The following is a 19,154-nucleotide window of genomic DNA, read 5'->3' as shown; positions in this document are numbered from 1 at the left end:
TGAATAATCATGGTTAAAGATATAATCGCCCTTAATACACCGAATCAAACAATGGATAATCATGATTTAAAGATAGACCTGTCAGTCTGTCACTAATACACTAAATCAAACGAAGAATAATCACAAAAGCGTATTTAAAACAACAAATCAAAAAATGAATAATCATGGATAAAGACAGAACTTTCGTTAATACACCAAGTCAAATAACGGATAATAATGGTTAACGACATAATCATTCTTAATACACCAAATCAATCAATAAATAACCATGGTCAAAGACATAATCGTTCTTGATACACTGAATCAAACAATGCTAATCATGATTAAAGACAGACCTATCGTTGATACACTAAATCAAACAACGAATAATCACAAAACCGCCTTAACACACCAAATCAAACAATAATAACCATACTTAAAAATAGAACGACTTTTAATACATCAAACCAAACAATGAATAATCAAAATTAAATACATATTTGTTTTTAATACACCAAATCAAATAGTGAACAATAACTAATCTCAACATAACTGATCGACCATTACTAATATCAATACTAGGGGCGTAAAAAATGAGTTCAACTATAGGTAACCCGCCCATAATTTTAAGAGTTGGGCTCAAGATAATTTGAATTGGGTTCAATCTCAACCCATTTTAAGAGAATCCTCAATTGAGCCCAATTTAATCTCCAATTTCAACCCGTTTTAAGACCCTTTATTTCACTGATGTAATGTATGTTACTATATTGAAGGTTTGAATTACTATCTATTTTATATCTTTTATGATTTATCTATCCATTGTAACTTTTTTTAAAAAAAAAAAACAATTGAGTTGAAATTCAAATTGTGGTTATAAAACTTAAATAACAATATATTAAAATTATTGAGATTAAGCGGATCAAAACTCAACCGACTTTTAAATCCATTTGAGCCCAAAGTAAACTTGGACGGGTCAGAACTCAACCCAAATTCTATTTCAACCCATTTTAATATCTCCAATTTTAACTCAACCCGTCAATTTGAAATCTCTAATCAATACTATTAACACGTACTTTCTAATATACTTTACAAAACCACCTATAATAATAACTTATATAGGGAATCCAATCACTTCCTTAGAGAGATTTTCATTTAATTTAAATATAATAATTTCCTCACCAATGTGCAAAGTGCAAACTCCTTAGCCTTTCAAATTCAATCCCACTACACCCAAAAATATTTACTTCAATTTACACCAACAAAAAAAAAAGAAAAAATATCATCTTACAAATGGACTTCACATTCATTCAACAGAAAAAAAAAAAACAAACAAAAAACGGTTGGCTAAGAAGTAATGAGAGAAGCTTTGGTGATACTTCCATCTTCTTCCATTACTCTCCCGCCCAACTCCTCCCCTACTCCGCCGCCGCACCACCGCCGCTACCGCCGTACCACCGCCAAACCCAAACGAAAGCCCACGCACTCTCCGTCTCATTTCACTTCATCCATCACTACTCCTCAATCTCCGCTCCTATCCACATTGCGATGGGATTCCGCTTCAGGTAAGTAGCTTTGGTCCAAATCATGTGTACTAGCTTTAATATAACTGAATTCCGAACTCATAAACTTCAAATTTTGGCTCTGCTTGTGTGTAGGTAGCTGTAACGGTCTTAAATACTATGCTGAGTTGGCGTCGAAGCTTGCGCAGGACGGGAGGTTCGATGATTCGTTGATGATCGCGGAGAGTGTTGTGGTTTCCGGAGTGAATGCGGCGGAATTCGCGGCGTTGTTGAATGTGAAACTTGTATCCGGTGGGATTGTTCGATTGCTAGAGGAAAGGAAAGTAGGGAGCGTTGTTGAGCTTCTGAATGGTGCTCAGCAGCTTGGAATTGATCCGTTGAAGCTGCTTGACGGAGATGCGCTAAATGCCCTTTCGCGAGAGTGTAGACGGACTATGGGATGTGGCGAAATCGAGGAAGTTGTGAGCTTGATGGAAACACTTAAAGGTATAAATTTTGTCTTGTTTTTGGTGCTCTTCGTTGCGCTACAATTACTATTAAGGTCTTTTTGAATGGATGGATACATACAAGATATATTATGTTTCCAAGTGTTAATTTGTTAATCTAAATTAAGGGCTGAAATGACTAGTGTTTGAGTTTGTATCTCAAGTTCAACTCTTTGTTAACTACATTCTATGATTCTAGTATATCTTAAAAGGTGCAAATGCTTAATATTTGTAGGTTTTCTTGAATTGCTTATAGCCAAATTATTTTCCCCATTTTGCATTATTTCGTTGTTGTTACTGCCCTCATTTTTATATCCCCTTTTCAAATTGTTTGGAAATACTTTATTTAAGCCAAGGGTGTATTGGAAACAACCTCTCTTTCTTGAGGTAGGGGTAAGGTCTGCCTGGTATTACATTGGGTATGTTGTTGTTGATAAATACGTCAGCGTTTGATATGGTTTACATATGCTACTGCTTCAGGGTGTGGTATGCCAATTAAGGATTTAGTGAAGCCATCTGAAATTCTAAGACTTTGTGTCAGCCAAAGAAAGCCAAATGCAGCAGTAAGGTAAAAAAAATTTCCAACTTGGCATGAATTTGAACTGTTCTTGACATGTTATCCATGCTCCCTTAGAGATGACTTCGCACAAAAAATGCTTCTTTGTTTTTCATAAATTAGTTGTAAATAAATAACTGTTTTTCATGAGTATGAAACAAGTAGTATCATTAAGAGTTTTCCTTTGTCTTTTCTGTGGTGAACACCTCTTAAGTTCTTTTAACAAAATCCATGTGCCTAAGCATGTAAAGTATGCATTTTCATATTATCTTTTTGGAATAACTATTTTTTTTTTGTGTGTTTGCACACTCTATCAGTGGTATGCTTAGTTAACTTTCCGATCTTCACATAGACCTCTTAGAGTTGGGTTTTGGTTCAATCTTTCAATTAAATTTTGTTTGTTCTCTCAAATAGTGCAGTTTTTTCAGATATGTCTTCTAACGGTGACTCCATTAAAAGAGTTTTAAGTTTATGTGAAATTTCGTTTTTGGCATTTACAAATGATTATTGGAAGTACAGATTTGTTAGTCTTCCCACTATTTCTTGTGAGGAAGATATTCTACATCGCTCATCTAGAATATGTTTGACTAAAAGGTGGCATGAATAAAGATACTTCATATGTCTATGGACATTAAAACATAGAGATATGTGCACTCAAAGGTGTAGCATAGTGTTAATAAAGTGGCAAAGGTCCTAGTAGGCAGGGCTCAGATCCCAACAGAAAGTAAAAATGCAGCGTGATTTTTCCCATTTAGTAGTCTTGGACTCTTGGTGGACAAAGTTATATGGTAACTATATTGGTGGTAGGTAGTAGGTACTTCGTGAATAGTCGAGATGCACACTAGTTGATGCGATACACCTAGTTTAATAAACTTTGAAGTACATACAAGTACTTATGGAAGGATTGGGATCAACCAAAATGCACATTTACTTGGATATCTGTTGTAGATATGCTCCAGACTCTGGTTCTAAGATTCTTTTTCTTTTTTCCAACATGTAAATAAGGAAATAGGATAACTAGGACCTTTTTCTACCGCTTCATATATTGCCATTATTTAGAAGGAGCTTGTTGGTTCTCGAGGTCATCTCTTTTGGTGACAACAACTTGGTGGAACTAAGGTCTACTTGTTCTTTTCTTGATTTTTTTTAATCGGAAAACTGTATGACTGTGTTTGATGAATCTCTAGTTTAAGAGAACTCCTAATTTGCCTTAAATGACAACTTTTAAGTGTTGTAATGAAATTGACCTAATGACCTGAATAGACTGATCAAAAGATGACATTGACCTGAATAGAATAGTATAGACACAAAGGATTCATGTAGATGCCCTAGGTATTTGGATGAGGCATAAGTAATTGATATTCATCTCATATACCATCTTTGAGACAAGTTCCAGGAAAGGAGTTAGGCTAGTGACTTTTTCTGTTCTGTTCATTCATTTCGGTGGGTGGCTAAGGCCTCTTCAGTTGAACACAAGTAACGTGTCAATAAAACTGAGATAGTTGTTAGTCCTATTTATGGGCCCTCTTTCTTAGTATTTCTTGGAATGGGTTAGAATCTCCTTTTTCTTTCAATAATCAAAGAATGGGTAAGAAACTCTTTTCATCTACTCTTTGTTGCTTGTGACTGAATTGAGCAGCTGCAGCAGATATGCAACAAAAGTCCACAATAAGAATGATATTCTTGACCAGAGCTGTTCACTTCTCTAGAAGCTTGAGATATGTTATGTTTAGTTGGTTGGTTTACTTTCTTGCCCTGGTCTTGAACTTTGTTTGCTCCATCTACTTGTCAATTTCCTTCATTTATTATCCAATTTGTGGTTTGTTTTCTTTTGTGCTTGGAAATTCTATTCTCTTGGTTTTGTAACAGACTGCGAAATGCTTTTAAAATACTGCTATCATAGAGAAAACCGTGATTACCTGCCATGTCCTTACTGTGCAAGTTCAATCATGACTCTCTGCAGGTATGCACATATCTTTCCACATGTGGACATTATGTTCTGTACCATAATTCTTGAATTTGGGAAGAAAGGCGATTTGGTGTCTGCTCTAACTGTCTTTGAAGCATCCAAGCAGAACCAGGACACCCCGAATTTGTATATTTACCGCACAGCAATAGATGTTTGTGGTCTTTGTGGTGACTACTTGAAGTCCAGGTCCATATATGAGGTATATTGCACACCTTGTGTATCTTAGATAAACTTGTGCATCTGCAAAATAAATCAGATTTCCTGTTAAGGCGATTCAAGACGTAATGCTTGCAATCAATAAATTACACTTTACTTATTACAATAAAGAAGAAGGAAGATTACATGTGATCCAATTCTATGAGAAAGAAAATCTTATCATTTTCCAAAGATCTTGTTGGAAAGTCTGTTTTGCGGAATCAGTTTCTTTTCATGAGTTAGAAGGGAGTTGGAAAATAATATAGTTGTCTGGTGGCATAGGAATGGTGCATCCAACATAGTAAGAGAAGTCACAATATCGTTGACTTCATTTTTGGTTTAATTACAGAATGAAACACTTTTGTTCTTATTCCTTATTTGTGTTTGCTTTTTGAATTTATTGAATAACTAACTAACTAGTTCTCCCTTCTTTAATAAGTTAAGCTTCTATAGAAGTTGGAGCATGTAATTAACGTTACCAGTTTCAAAAAAAAAAGTTGGAGCATGCAATTCAGAACAGAGTCCAACTGGATAGTGGTCTCAACTTTCAAGTCTGAGTCTCACTGCTACCTGTGATACCATACAAAAAAATTGGCTTGCCCATATGCTGGATTACAGATTACTGAACACCTAATTAGATAAACAAGCAGCTCTCCTCTTTGACAATATCTTACAGAATAGGTGGAGGTCATTGTGCAACAAACTTATAAAAGAACAAGTAGAATGATCTTAACCTTTTTTTGGTTGTATTTTGGCTTTATTCTTGGTCTATGTGTCTATAACGTTAAATTTCAGTGCAGGGGTTAATAGCTAGCAAGTTTACACCAAACATTTATGTCTTCAACAGCCTCATGAATGTAAATGCATGTGACTTGAGTTACACCTTGGACATATACAAGCAAATGCAAGTAAGCTTTTTCTTACCCTCTTCCTTCCACACCACAAAGCACACATGCACAACATTGACAAGTGTCTCTCGCGCACAGAAAAAAACAGGAGGTGAGGAATGGATGCTTTTTAGTCTTTACCTCTGGTTTAGTTCCATTAGGGGAAGTGTTTGTTGTTCTTTCATTTGGTGAAGTTTCCATCATTAACATCCAGTTGTCCTCTAGCTGTTCGCACAACCAAAAAGGAAGTCTGTCTTACTTCCCCTTTCCATTAAATTCCATAGGGTTTGGAAAGCTGAGATGGATGGACTGCCGCATAGCACTCATTTGTTTCTGACCTAATAAGGAGAATAACCCATTTTATCCTCCAATTCCTTTCCCTTTTCATCCCAAACAAAATCCCATGTATGATCAAAAGTTAGTTTTCTGCTGGCACAGTGTGAATCTTGTTTTTTTTTTTTTTTTTTTGATAACCGAGAAATCCGTCTGTGACCCTCCCTTTGGACCAATCACAGCCTTCTAAACTCGGTGGATAATGGGCCCGCCCCTCTACCCTTCTCCACTTAAATACCGGGCTTCGCTTTGCATGGTGTGGGCAGTGTGAATCTTGTTTTAATCTTCAATTTGTTTCTTAGTGCATCTACATTAGCGAAGCTTGGCTTGTAGTAAGAAATCTTAATGTAGTCTCCCAATTATTTATTTTCCCATTTCAACTCTCTTTTGTGATTTGTAGTTGGGCATTGGATCTTGTTTCTTTTTCACCATTTATGTATAATTGTAATCTTGTTAGCCCGAAAATACTGATGATGAGCGTTTTTGTTCACTTTGTTTCTTTTAATTCAGAAACTAGGTGTTCCAGCTGACTTGACATCTTACAATATCCTTCTGAAGTCATGTTGTCTTGCTACAAGAGTTGATCTGGCCAAAGAAATTTATGGGGAGCTAAAGCATTTAGAAATGGCAGGAGCATTGAAATTGGATGTCTTCACGTACAGCACTTTAATTAAGGTATAACTTGGGTCTTCAGGTTTAGCAAGAACCATGTTAACCATCTAAAAACTTGTGATGGAATTTATGCATGATGTCTCCCACAACTACGACAAAAAGCTGTGAAGTCTCAATTTATTCTTTCTGCAATATCAAACTTGATATGTCATAGGGCTTCTCTGACTGAATATCACACTTTACTATATTGTATTAGAGGTAAAGGGCTTATTTTGAATAATAGTAAAAGAAAAAATATTTTTTGTACATGAATACAGAAATTAGATAACACATTTACTGGTTTATTTATCTTCGAATTATTTCTCACATCCAGGTAAAGCTGTCATGTGATACTTTGTGATTACATAGTCACATCCTCTATATCCGACATCATTACATAGTGAATATGATGTAGAAAACACTAAAATATTTTTAATATCAATTGTATTTTTGGTGTGAGGAGAAAGTATCATGTCGTATTGATGGTTGGTCAAACTTGGTGGAAGGCAATGTATGCTTTAAGCAGTGCCACACACATCTTGCACATTTTTTTGACACCGACTTGGTGTTAATTAATGGTACTTCTTGGCTTATCCCCAAAAAAAAGTACATATTCATGTCCCGTCTTGATTATATAGGTATTTGCAGATGCAAAAATGTGGCAGATGGCACTTGAAATAAAAAAAGATATGCTATCAGCTGGTGTCACTCCCAACATTGTCACTTGGTCTTCATTGATCAGTGCCTGTGCCAATGCAGGCCTGGTAGACCAAGCTATTCAGTTATTTGAAGAGATGCTTCAGGCTGGTTGTGAACCTAATTCACAATGTTACAACATTCTTCTTCATGCATGTGTTGAAGCCTGCCAATATGATAGGGCCTTTCGACTATTCAGGTCCTGGAAGGAAAATGCACTGCAGAAGGACAATTGTGAAGATTTTGGTGGCAAGACAGACAATACTATTGATCTCTCCCCCACACTTGTGGTTTCTGCTAGTATACCCACCCGCACTTCTGCTTCCTCTCATGGACATTTCTCTACGAGGGTTCCATTTAGACCTACTACTTCTACCTATAATATTCTGATAAAGGCCTGTGGGAGTGATTACTACCGAGCGAAAGCTTTGATGGAAGAGATGAAGGAAGTAGGTCTTTCTCCTAACCATATAACCTGGACTATTTTGATTGACATCTGTGGAGGTTCAGGAAATGTAGAGGGTGCTCTGCAGGTAATGTAGTCTACTTAATTTGAGATAAACATACACATTACATTAAAAAACAAAACAAGTTCTACTCTATAAATTCTCTCAAAAAAAGTTCTACTGTATAAACCATTAATACTGCAGTAAGAGGATTACTTGATGTTCATTTACAAATGACTATTTTGCATCACTGACCCCAGGGATTTCTCAGTTATCGAAAAAAAAGAAGAAATATGTAAATAATGAAGATGATCTGTGAAAAGACTTAACAGAATGGTTATGCGCAAAGCGCAATACTTCTTTCCTCATTTTTTTTAAGAGTTTTTGTTATGTGCACAACTTATAAAGAAAAGACAGAAAATGTGTGGTCTCATAAAAACTTGGTATGAAAAATGCAGTTTGTCATAGGAAAAGGTTTTTCTTGCAATCTGAATTATAACTATTTCACGGAAATGCAGATTTTGAGAGCCATGCGAGAGGCTGGTATTCAACCTGATGTGGTAACCTATACAACAATTATCAAGGTTCTAAGATTTCTTCCTTTTTAATGGCACATTAATTCGTGAACACTTTAGATGAGGCATAGTCAAATATGGTTGATTCATATATTATTTATTCCTCTTCACTCTACAGGTTTGCGTGGAAAATAAAGATTTCAAGAGTGCATTTTCATTGTTTGCAGCAATGAAGAGATATCAGATAAAACCAAATATGGTGAGTTAATTAGTCTAGCTTGCACTTAAAATATCATCAATAAAATTTCCACATAAATTATTTGAATATTTTTGTATTCACACCCTTTGAGTCGAAATGACATTTTTAATAGAATAAGTGCGATTTGGTCCATAGGTGCTTACATGTCACTTGGATCAGCTTTATAACCTCTATAACATTTTGTAGGTCACATATAATACACTTCTTAGAGCTCGTAGCCGATATGGATCTTTGCAGGAAGTACAACAATGCTTAGCAATATATCAACATATGCGGAAAGCAGGGTATGTAACTTGAAATCTTTTAGGCATAATGCTCCTCTTCTTATATTTGCTCCCGATATAAAGAAATAAGGTACTCTATTCCATTACATACGTGGATCGGGTTGACAAACCTGATCTGATATCGCTCTTGAACTCTTGAATATGTCTATAACGTCAATAGATATTAGATAAACTCATCTTTACATAGATTCCCACCATCTCACAGAGAGCTAGTCGTGGTGTAAAATGTAAATGCATCAATCTCTCTGGAGATGGAATCATAAAAGAACACTAATGAGTGCACTAGGGTTTTCTTTGATCCATCACTTCACACTGTTTACTAGTTCAATGAACGATTTCAATTAATTTATCAATCTAGGCAACACAAAACATCATTAAAGACATATGATGAAACAAATGAAATGACTGACTTAATAACACAAGAACTCCATAACCTTCTTTTTTGTCGTCTAAAGCCTTAGATAACTGGACGACTGAATACTAACAACAATTAACTTAATAACAAAGACAAGACTCAAGTATATTAAAAGACTCGATAGCTTCCTCCAAACACAACTCCAAATTCAAGAATTCCAATTACCACCTCCATGATAATTATGAGTTCAAGAACTCTCCTCCTCTTCTGGCTCAGGGACATACTTACCTTTTCTTTCCTTTTTAACTTTGTCCAACCGCGACTTGAATACCATGTACTGCTCCAACATGTGTTTGTCTGACAATATAGCTAAGCGAGGGCGCTCTATTTCTTTCTCTTCCAATGCTTGTCCTTCTTTACGAAGATCTTCAAATGCCTCAAAGACATTTGATTTGCCCACATCAGCGTGATCACCTTGGCGATCGTCTAGTTTCAATTCAAGAAATTTATCAGCTATGTTTTCTATACTTGTATAGCCACAAGAATATGGTTTTCCACTTGGTGAAAAAGAGTAAAACACCAACATCTGCTCTAGTCAGAGTTGAATACTCATCCGCTTTCTTGAACAAGCCTTTTTTTCTTTTCGAGAAAGTAACGGTGTGTGCTTCCTTGGACTCAATCAACTTCATTTCAATCTTTTGCCTACCCTTCGTTTTATCCATTGCAAAAACAAATAATTAAAGAAAATAAGATGTATTGGCTGAATAAGCCTGAACAATTTTGAGAGGAATGCTTGTGTAATTTATAGTAGGTGTGCAAGTCTTTGTCACGTGTATTGTCACATTTATTTAATGTTTTCATAGTAAGAGTTTATTTGTCACATGTATTGCCATGTTTATTTATTGTTTTCACATTATGAGTCTATTTGTCACGTGTATTGATACGTTTATATAGTGTTTTCATATTATGTGAATCTATTATGAGACTATCATGAATCCCAACAAAAATTGTCTTCTTATTCATTCCACTACAATTGCAAAGTAATAATGTTCAATTGAATCTAAAGACAAATTAAAAATAACAATGCTTTTAATTTATTTACATATATAATGGAAAGGCTCCCCCAGCGAGAGAGTGCCGGAAAAATATATGCCTAAATTATGATTTCACCTTATAGCTTTTGTTTTGATTTCAGAAATATTATATTTATCTGACCTTCTCAAAAAAAGAAATATTATATTTATTTGAAATTTCTCGATCAATTTTGGTTAAAAGTACCAAAAATTGATTAACCATATCCGGTACGAATTCCACATCCATGTCATGTTGACACATGTGCGGCACCAACAATGAACAGTTTGCGCAACTCGGTTATATCATCAACAAGTTAATAGGGATTGAATACAATTTTCTTCCTATGAGACGATTTACTAATATTCTCTAATGAGCATACACATTCTTGCATCAGTATCATGTAAACTAGTAGTTACGAGATCAACCACTCTCTCTAACAAGCATTCATGGAGTGTGCTAGTCTAATCAATTTGTTTGTACCTTCTATCAATTTATTGGGAATAGGTGATTAGACAAGATATGGCGCTTCTTCATCTTACTGAGGACATGACCTTAGATAGGAGGGTATGGAGGTCGTGGATAAGGGTAGAAGGTCATTAGGTAGTTAAGAGTTGTCTTATTACTAGGTCATTCATGTATTTGGCTTGGTGGTTGTATAGAGCACCGTGTCGGTCGTAGTATTACCCTATTCATACAGTCTTTGGCTTTTGGTATTTGATATCACCTATTCATGTGTTTTGGGGATCACACCTTCTTGTTGTTGTTACGGTTTCTTGCATATATGTTCCGCACTGCTTTGCTTTGTACTAGCCATATTATTGTAGCTCTTGCATTTGATATCCAACATGGTCAGTTGTTTACTATGTTTCGATTTTGCACTATTTTGTTATTCTTGTTCCCCCATACATTGTCTTCTTCTTTGTATTTGGATTTGCTGCACTTGAGCCGATGGTCTTTCGAAAACAGCCTCTCTACCTCCACGAGATAGTGTTAAGGTCTGCGTATACTCTACCCTCTTCAGACCTCACTTGTGGGGTTTATTGGGTATGTTGTTGTTGCCCCTCTTCTTATACTTCGATGTTCCATTGCAGTCTGAGACGTTCCATTTGGGGGATGGGTATTTGCTGTTGACACCTGATTTTTTATTCTCTTAAAATTAACTGTGTTCTTCTTTCCCTTTGTGACGGGTTAAATGGGCAACAGAGCCTGTTCTGTACAAAACAAAAAGAACATGCACTAAGACGGTGGAAATCGTAAGAATTTGAGGAAGTAATTGAAGCAGTAATGATCATCTTCATAGGCCATTTGCTAGTGCAGACTCACTCCTGTGTAGTATCAAGAGAGTTCATCCTGATCACGCAACAGAAATCCAATGTGGCTTATTGAACCACATGGTACCATTAACAGTTGGAAATCCTTTCTCAGGATATCCTAAAAACTAAGTGCAACATAGTTCCCAAAAGTATCTTTAACGCTTAGGTCGTCTATGATTATACTTTTCCCCTCAAGTTGACTTGAAAAGCATTATCAAGGGGCTGGGTGTCTGTGGAGCTGTTAACTTTGGAATTCAGTTTGTTAATTTCCATTTTGGGTGCATGTGGAGTGTTGATTTGTGAATGTGCAATTTCAAGGGGGTCTTGGGATAAAAGAGACATGAATCAGAGGTAAGTATGTGAAAACCATGCTTTGGGAGGTGTAGTGAAGGATTTTGAGACAACATTCCCTGTTGGGACGTCTTAGTTTACTCATTATTTTGTTTTAAGACACCATGGAAGTCCCAATTTATATCAGTAGGTAGATTTTCTAATTTGTTTATTTATTTGCTAAACTATATGTAGAGCATGTACAAGTTTCAGTTAGGAGGCGCGTCTATTTCCAGTTGCAGATGAAACTCATCTATTTTTTTAATTAATTTTTTGTTTGTGTTTTGGTTATCATTTTGTACCATCGGCATTACCATTGGTCTGAGAAAAGAATCCACTTAATGATACTCTCTGTAGCTATTGAATTTCAATTTGCTCTTCATAAACATTGCAGGTATAAACCCAATGATTACTATCTCAAGCAATTAATTGAGCAGTGGTGTGAAGGCGTAATCCAGAATGGCAATCAGAGGAAATACAACTTCAGCACTCGTAATAGAACCGATTTAGGGCCTGAAAGTATGATTCTCGACAAAGTTGCAGAACACTTGCAGAAGGACAGTGCAAATAGCATATCCATTAATCTCCGGGGGCTTAGTAAGGTAAAGATGGTATCTAGCTAGATATTCACATAAAAGATTTTTGGAGAAGTAAATTAAATGCATGTCTCTGAGTTTACTGTTGTGATTTTTATCATTTTGCCCTCCAAATATCATTCTCTCTTACACAACCATCTGATCTTTCTGGAGAACTTTCACGGTTAAACATAATTCTTGATTTATCCCATCAATTTTTTGCATACTGCCAGGTTGAAGCTCGGATTGTGGTTCTTGCGGTTTTGAGAATGATCAGAGAGAAGTACACTGCAGGTGAGAAAATGGATGAACTTAAAAATTTTGACCTTTCTAACTTCAGTTCTTTCAGAATAAATTATACCAAGGACTATACTATAAGCTCATTGATAACATCAGCCTTTTACTACTATTTGATTGGTCAAATGGTGCATTTCAACATACTAGTGGTTGTGATCAACAATCCATATAGTACAAACATGCATAACATTACAATCAATTTGAAAACATCGTGGTTATCGTGCAGGAGATTCAATTAAAGAAGACGTGCAAATCTTTCTAGGAGTCCAAGAAGTAGGTATACGTGCTGTCGGACAAGAAAGTGTTGTTAAGGAAGCAATAGTAAAACTTTTGCAACATGATTTGGGACTTGAGGTAATTTCAGCAGCATCTAGAATTGGAAATGACAGAAACCAGGATGGGATAAACCATCCGGACAAGCATTCAAACATGGAAGAAAATGCAGAAAGAGTTATTTTACGAGCAAATGTGCACTCTCCAACTAGGAAACCAGTGGTTTTGCAAAAAATGAGGATAACTAAGGAATCACTGCAATCCTGGCTAACAAGAAGGTTAGATGCTTCTGTAGTGCAATGATATACGAAACATGTTATGTATATATTTGTATGAACTCTTTTTTTTTTTGTAGAGTTCTTTCATCCTTATTCTTTAGCAGGCGAATAAACATTGTATACTCAACGATACCACATGCTGAAAACTCCACATTTTACCATCTAATGTAAACAAAAGTAACAGAAGAAAAATGATGTGTTCTTATTCTTGTGCTCTTCTTCTCATGTGTATTTTAGCATTCTCATCAAATTTTTGTGGTAGTCGCCACAATATATGTAGCTGTTTCTTAACCTTCCTATATTCTCGCATCATTTTTGCATCTATTAGAGCTAAAGCTGCATCACCATGGATCAAAGTGAGCATCTTATAACAACAACATAACCCAATGTAATCCCACAAGTGCACTCTGGGAGATATGATATATGCAAATCTTACCCCTACCTTTGTGGGGGTACAGAGGTTGTTTCCGAAAAGCATCCTGTAACAACATATCCAGTGTAATCCCACAAGTCACAAGTAGGGTCTGGAGAGATAGGATGTACGCAAAAGTTAACCCTACTTGCCTCAAAAAAAGTGCAATCAAACCAATCCAATCAAAAGCATAAAAAACCAAGGTACGTTTTAACTATAAATGTGAATTAACACAACAATAAACTCCCATAAAAATACAGAAAACGAGATACACGTCTAACTTTAAAATTAACACAAGAAGATCGAAGCAATTAAACAACAAGATTTGAATTCTCATAGCCAATCTTGTTCTTGCAGCTTCAATGGCAAATATACTTCAGACAGATACTGAAATCCAAACGAACTCAACGCCTGAATCTCAGCCTTTTGCTTAGTCTTCACCATCAAATTCAACTCCTCAACCCACGCGGGATTCTTCTTCACAAAATCCTCCTCCAACAAATCTTTCCCAGTCTTAATATCCTGTTCAGTCATTGGCAACCTACATTGCTCTGGTATCTTATACTTGTCCAAATCACTTGGCCTAATACCCAACCACTTGATATCCGGTGTAGTCAGATTCGCACTATCATACGACATATTCTTTGATCCACACCCATACACTGACAAAATCTTCAACCCATAAGGATCACTATCCACCAATGCTAAAACCGGCAAATTCAGCTCCATCTTCATCTTCCTCAGAAACAACCTAGTTGCCACATCCGGTTGACCCTTTGCAGTCACAATTATACAAGGAAATCTATTGTAAAACCGATCTTCAGACAATCTCATGAACGCAGCATCCTTTTCGACTAACAAAATGTACAATGCATCACTCTGCATATCACCAACTCTATCGATATTCGGAGGTATAGCTTTCCCTCCCATTCCCATTTTCGTACAATCAATCATATCACCATTATCACTAAAAATCAACCTGCCAACTACAACTCCTTTCTCAGCTGCAACCACATTCAGACTAGACCTAGTACATCCAACTATACAAGAAACATCATCTAATACAGCATCAGATTGCGTCTGATCCTGAAACAGCTTAACGTCGGTATAGAAAAGATCACGCTTTGTGACATGAATGTTACTGGTGCAAAGCTGATGAACAAGCTGAAGGATTCTAAGAGTAATTGTTGCTTTACGAACAGTAGACACATTGCCAAAGTTGCGAGCTGATGATTTGTCTTTGAGAACAATGCGGTCGAGCTCGGAGACATACAGTTGGTTAGCGGCGGAGCGGGAAGGGACGGAGAAAGAGAAACCTTCACCGGAGAGTATGGATTTAGCTATAGTAAACGCTAACGATTCAATTTCGGACTGTACCTCATCGATTGGGAGGTCGGCGACTTCACGGCAGGTGGAGGAGAGGCCGACGTCGGAGAGGGATAGGGTTTTGGAAGTGGTGGAACAGGAGGATTTGAGTGCTTTTAGGGTTTGGAGGATGACGGAGTCGGGTTTGAGCTTGGATTGGAAAGGCCGGCTTTCGGAGTCGGAATCGGAGTCGTGAGCTGCTCGCCGGCGTTTCTTCTTGTCGGCCATCGGCGACGGGGATTAGGTGAAGCGGGAAATGACAATAAACGTGAGGAGAGATACTGTAGTGCTTAGGGCATTGGTTAAAGTAGAGAAAATGGCAAAAATGGTCCCTAATGTTCGGTATAGGTTCAAAATAGTCCTTAAATAGATTCTCGAATAATTTAGGTCATTTAAATTTATCAAATATTATCGTGCATCGAACTATCCTTTTTTATATTGGGACAACAACAACAATATATTCAATGTAATCCCACAAAGTAGGATATGAGAAGGATAGAGTATACGCAAATATTACCATGTAGAGAGGTTGTTTCCCATACTCCCTCAATCTAAAGAATAAATAGTCCAAAATTGTATAAGGAAAGAAAAACATAAATGGAGACAGACATAACTCGACAAATCATTAAGACAGCATGGTGAGTGTGTATACGCAAATTTTTAAGGGGTCGTTTGATCGAATGTATTAGAAAAAATAATGCATATACTAATCACCATATTATATAAAAGTTACTCATTCCTCACTCCCAGTATGTGATGACAAACTTAAACGATAGATGTTTTTCCCCATCTTTACAGACCAATTTACCTATTTGACCTATTTGAGATATCTCCATGTGTGGCGTGATAAGATAAGGACCACTAGGGCTCAATTTGTCCTTTTTCCTGCAAGGTGATGGCAGTCACCTTCATTAAGTTAGGTTAGTGTGCTTTGTATACTTTTCTTGAAACTCATATTGAAGCTCATTAGTCAAGAAGTTGCATTCCACTAATCTCGCTTTGTTCGAGTGGATTGGTCCTCTGACAAGTACATCTCTTTCTCTGCTTTAGGTGTGAATCCATTCTACATTGAAGAAAGAATCAAATATTCATTAATCAAGTCATTCATTCCATCTTTCAGGTTTGCTTATCATATCAAATGACGCAGAGAAAGTAGGGGCAACTCTCAGCCCGATCATCCAATTCACTCTAACAAACATGCATATCGTGTTATTCTTTATTTAAAAGAAAAAGTTGCTTCTTATCAATTTACTTCATTATAGTGACATTGCACGCAATTAAAAATAAAATACAAATGGTATTATATACTTTTAAAAAATAAATATATTGTGTACTAGATACGGGTTCAGCCAAGTCAAGTAGCTTCTTTTCTTAAAACGGTTTAATTTCGAAAGTTCATTAAATATGTACACAAATTACATTTAGAATCCAATTATCAATGCTTAAAGTCGTCTTCCTAAAATTTAGAAGTTATAAAATTAAAATTCTGGCTCTGACTCGAACAGTTAACTCCTCCTATGTGAAAAATCTAACCAATGTAATAGAACAAGGGAAGCATCTTGATTTCCTTTTTCTGTTTAATTATGATACACATATACAATGATACACTTAGATAATGTGTTTGTATATACACATAATATATAGAGTCTCTTGATTAATTAGCCTTGTACACAGCAAGCATTCAAGATTTCTTTTATATCTGGATCATACCCAGCTTCTTTGTCCTGCAAGAATCAAGTTAGATAAAATGAAACAAGAATTATCCAAGTTTCATATGATAAAATCATGACGAAATTTCAAAAATAGCGAAACTTTGAGCCTTAATTACCAATCATAGCTTATTGATTGAAATCACGAAAGAAAACAAATACTAGAACCTAACTTTATGATAAATTGCAAAAATAACAAAAATAAATAAATTACTGAACATATAGCACAATAGCTCCTCATACAAGTTGGCATCACAATGATGGTATTACCCAAGTTGGCGGGCAAATACAACTTAGTGATAATTCAGGATAAAATATTCAATATTTCCATCTTCAAGATTGTAAACTCCTGTGTCTTTTCCACCACCACATTCAGACATTAAGTTCTGCTCAATCCAATCATCAGTAAAATATATGTGATTAGGCTTAATCACTCCTGTAAATTTAGTGGAGTCGATGGAAGTTGCTCCATTAAGACCCAAAAAAATTGTTGAATCTCCCAAGTTGTGAATCCGTTTCAATTTACACTTCATTTCATCTAATTCATATACTTCACATTTAAAAGTGTCCACGGCACTGTTTTCATTAGAGCGATTTCTACCAAATTTGGCAACAAATAAGAGTGCATCGTTTACGACAACTAGATAGTACTGAATTGAATGTCGAAACAAGTCCTTGTTATCGTTAAGATAAATCAAGTGCGACTCTACGCGTCGATCACGACTTTGGACATCAACAACCCAGATTTCAGCTCCCCAAGTAAGAAGATAAAATTTACCCTTGTAGTAAGTCATATTGCAGACTCCACCATGTCTTTCATCCATGTCAAATAGAGTCCAATTGATATCTCCAGGTAGCCAATAAGCCAAATAATTAACATCTGTGTTGTATGAAATTACGAGTACATAATCAGATGTAAAAGAAGGATTGGCAGATAAAGTAGCCAGTTTGATATGCTGATAGAACTCATGTCCTCCTTCCATTAAGTCGTCAGGATTCTGCAAAGCTCTTAACGCGAATTGGTTAGGAAGATGAATTTTGGTAGCGGAGAAAGGATTGAACAAATTGACCTCTTCTCCGTCTAATGATTGGGTGAGAAGCCATCCCATGTGATGAGTTGGGAAACAATCTCGCCCTTTAGCGTCAGGGAGGTATAATTTGCGTGAGACTTTACCTTTGGAAAGAGAGTAAAATTCTCGATAATAAGTTTTTTCATCATCATCAGGGAGCATTAGCAAAGGAAGTTGGGGAGAAAGCACATCGAAATTGTCCTTGGTAGAAGCTGTTTGCCATGAATTACAAACACAACCGAAAGCAATGTAATCTTCAATCACTTTAACACGCTTAGCAATCAGAACAAGGAGGTCATGGGGCAATCCTGCCCAGTCCGCCATAGCTTAATAGATTGGAAGAAGATGAAGAGGATTCTAGGGCAAATACAGAGAATTTGAGGGCGTTTTATAATAGGGAGGGACGAAGCAGGACTTTCCTATATTCACAAGGATTTGGAATGCCAGGCCCAATATGTTTTGGACCTCCCTTCTTATTTATTTTTGAAAAGGAAAAATTAGGTGAAAATTTTATAATTGACATATATATATTATTCATAAATAAAATATAAATAATTTATTAAATCTTGATTGATTTAAGTATTTAATTTGATTGTTTTCTCAAATTCAACACTTAAATTTTAGCCTAATTATTACAATCCGTAGTCCAAGTCCATCAAAATCCATTATTTTAGTCTTTACCTACCTTACCTCACATAAGATAGTCACGCTTTCTCTTAATTTAATCGCATTATTCGTGGAATAATAACTCTAGTATTGCTTAATTGAACCAACAGTAGCTTTCCTATGGATTGTTCATGTACTAGTTTGTGTCTATCGAGATACGTATGTCCTCAAAAAATTTACTACTTTCAAATCGAAAAAATCAAAAAATCAGAACTAAATCGACAATAACCAAATTGACAGTTATTTTTTTCGTTTAATTTAGTTTGATTTTAGAAATTTAAAAAACTGACTAGATTGATTTGGTTTCGATTTTAACCAATAATCAATCCAAACCGAACCACAAATACCCCTATATCCCTATATGTGACTATGTCAATTCCTATATTGGATATTCTGAAAATTACAATTCAATTTTTTTCCATTTTGTCTCTATCTATTTAGAGTAAGTATTAGTTAAAAATACTTTCTTTTGCAACAACATTTAATATATTCCAATGGTAACTCACTCGAAAGCGGACCTGTGTCTTCCCATAAGAGCGGCAGCTATCTTCCAGCCATCTTGACAAAGTAATCGCATCAGAATCATACTAAAAGCCAACACAGTCCCAAGTGGCGGATTCAGGATTTTTGTTGAGGGGGTTCGAAGTATAAAGAAGTAAACA

At 36.0% G+C, this 19,154-nt stretch overlaps 3 protein-coding genes across 3 annotated transcripts; 1 reads left to right on the top strand and 2 right to left on the bottom strand.

Annotated features, from left to right (window-relative positions):
• The first annotated feature begins 1,190 nt into the window (after window positions 1-1,190).
• Window positions 1,191-13,477, top strand: LOC102578424 (pentatricopeptide repeat-containing protein At5g02830, chloroplastic). Its single transcript, XM_006367204.2, has 13 exons — window positions 1,191-1,541; window positions 1,635-1,985; window positions 2,465-2,552; window positions 4,504-4,708; window positions 5,505-5,612; window positions 6,435-6,599; window positions 7,214-7,804; window positions 8,236-8,301; window positions 8,411-8,491; window positions 8,678-8,775; window positions 12,242-12,449; window positions 12,656-12,716; window positions 12,946-13,477. Exons 1-13 carry the CDS (start codon window positions 1,334-1,336, stop codon window positions 13,293-13,295), a joined length of 2,580 nt encoding a protein of 859 aa, XP_006367266.1. The 5' UTR covers window positions 1,191-1,333; the 3' UTR covers window positions 13,296-13,477.
• A 395-nt stretch (window positions 13,478-13,872) lies between these two features.
• Window positions 13,873-15,383, bottom strand: LOC102606419 (DNA topoisomerase 6 subunit A). The gene has a single exon (XM_006367203.2). The coding sequence runs from the start codon at window positions 15,273-15,275 to the stop codon at window positions 14,016-14,018; it is 1,260 nt and encodes a 419-aa protein (XP_006367265.1). The 5' UTR covers window positions 15,276-15,383; the 3' UTR covers window positions 13,873-14,015.
• A 1,666-nt stretch (window positions 15,384-17,049) lies between these two features.
• Window positions 17,050-18,150, bottom strand: LOC107058998 (probable F-box protein At4g22060). Its single transcript, XM_015305336.1, has one exon. The coding sequence runs from the start codon at window positions 18,148-18,150 to the stop codon at window positions 17,050-17,052; it is 1,101 nt and encodes a 366-aa protein (XP_015160822.1).
• Between the last annotated feature and the right edge of the window lie 1,004 nt (window positions 18,151-19,154).

The sequence above is a fragment of the Solanum tuberosum genome, unplaced genomic scaffold (genome assembly GCF_000226075.1).
Source record: "Solanum tuberosum cultivar DM 1-3 516 R44 unplaced genomic scaffold, SolTub_3.0 scf00742, whole genome shotgun sequence".
Classification (NCBI taxonomy): domain Eukaryota; kingdom Viridiplantae; phylum Streptophyta; class Magnoliopsida; order Solanales; family Solanaceae; genus Solanum; species Solanum tuberosum.
Note: the sequence above shows the minus strand (reverse complement) of the source record. Positions and strands in the feature narration are given on the sequence as shown.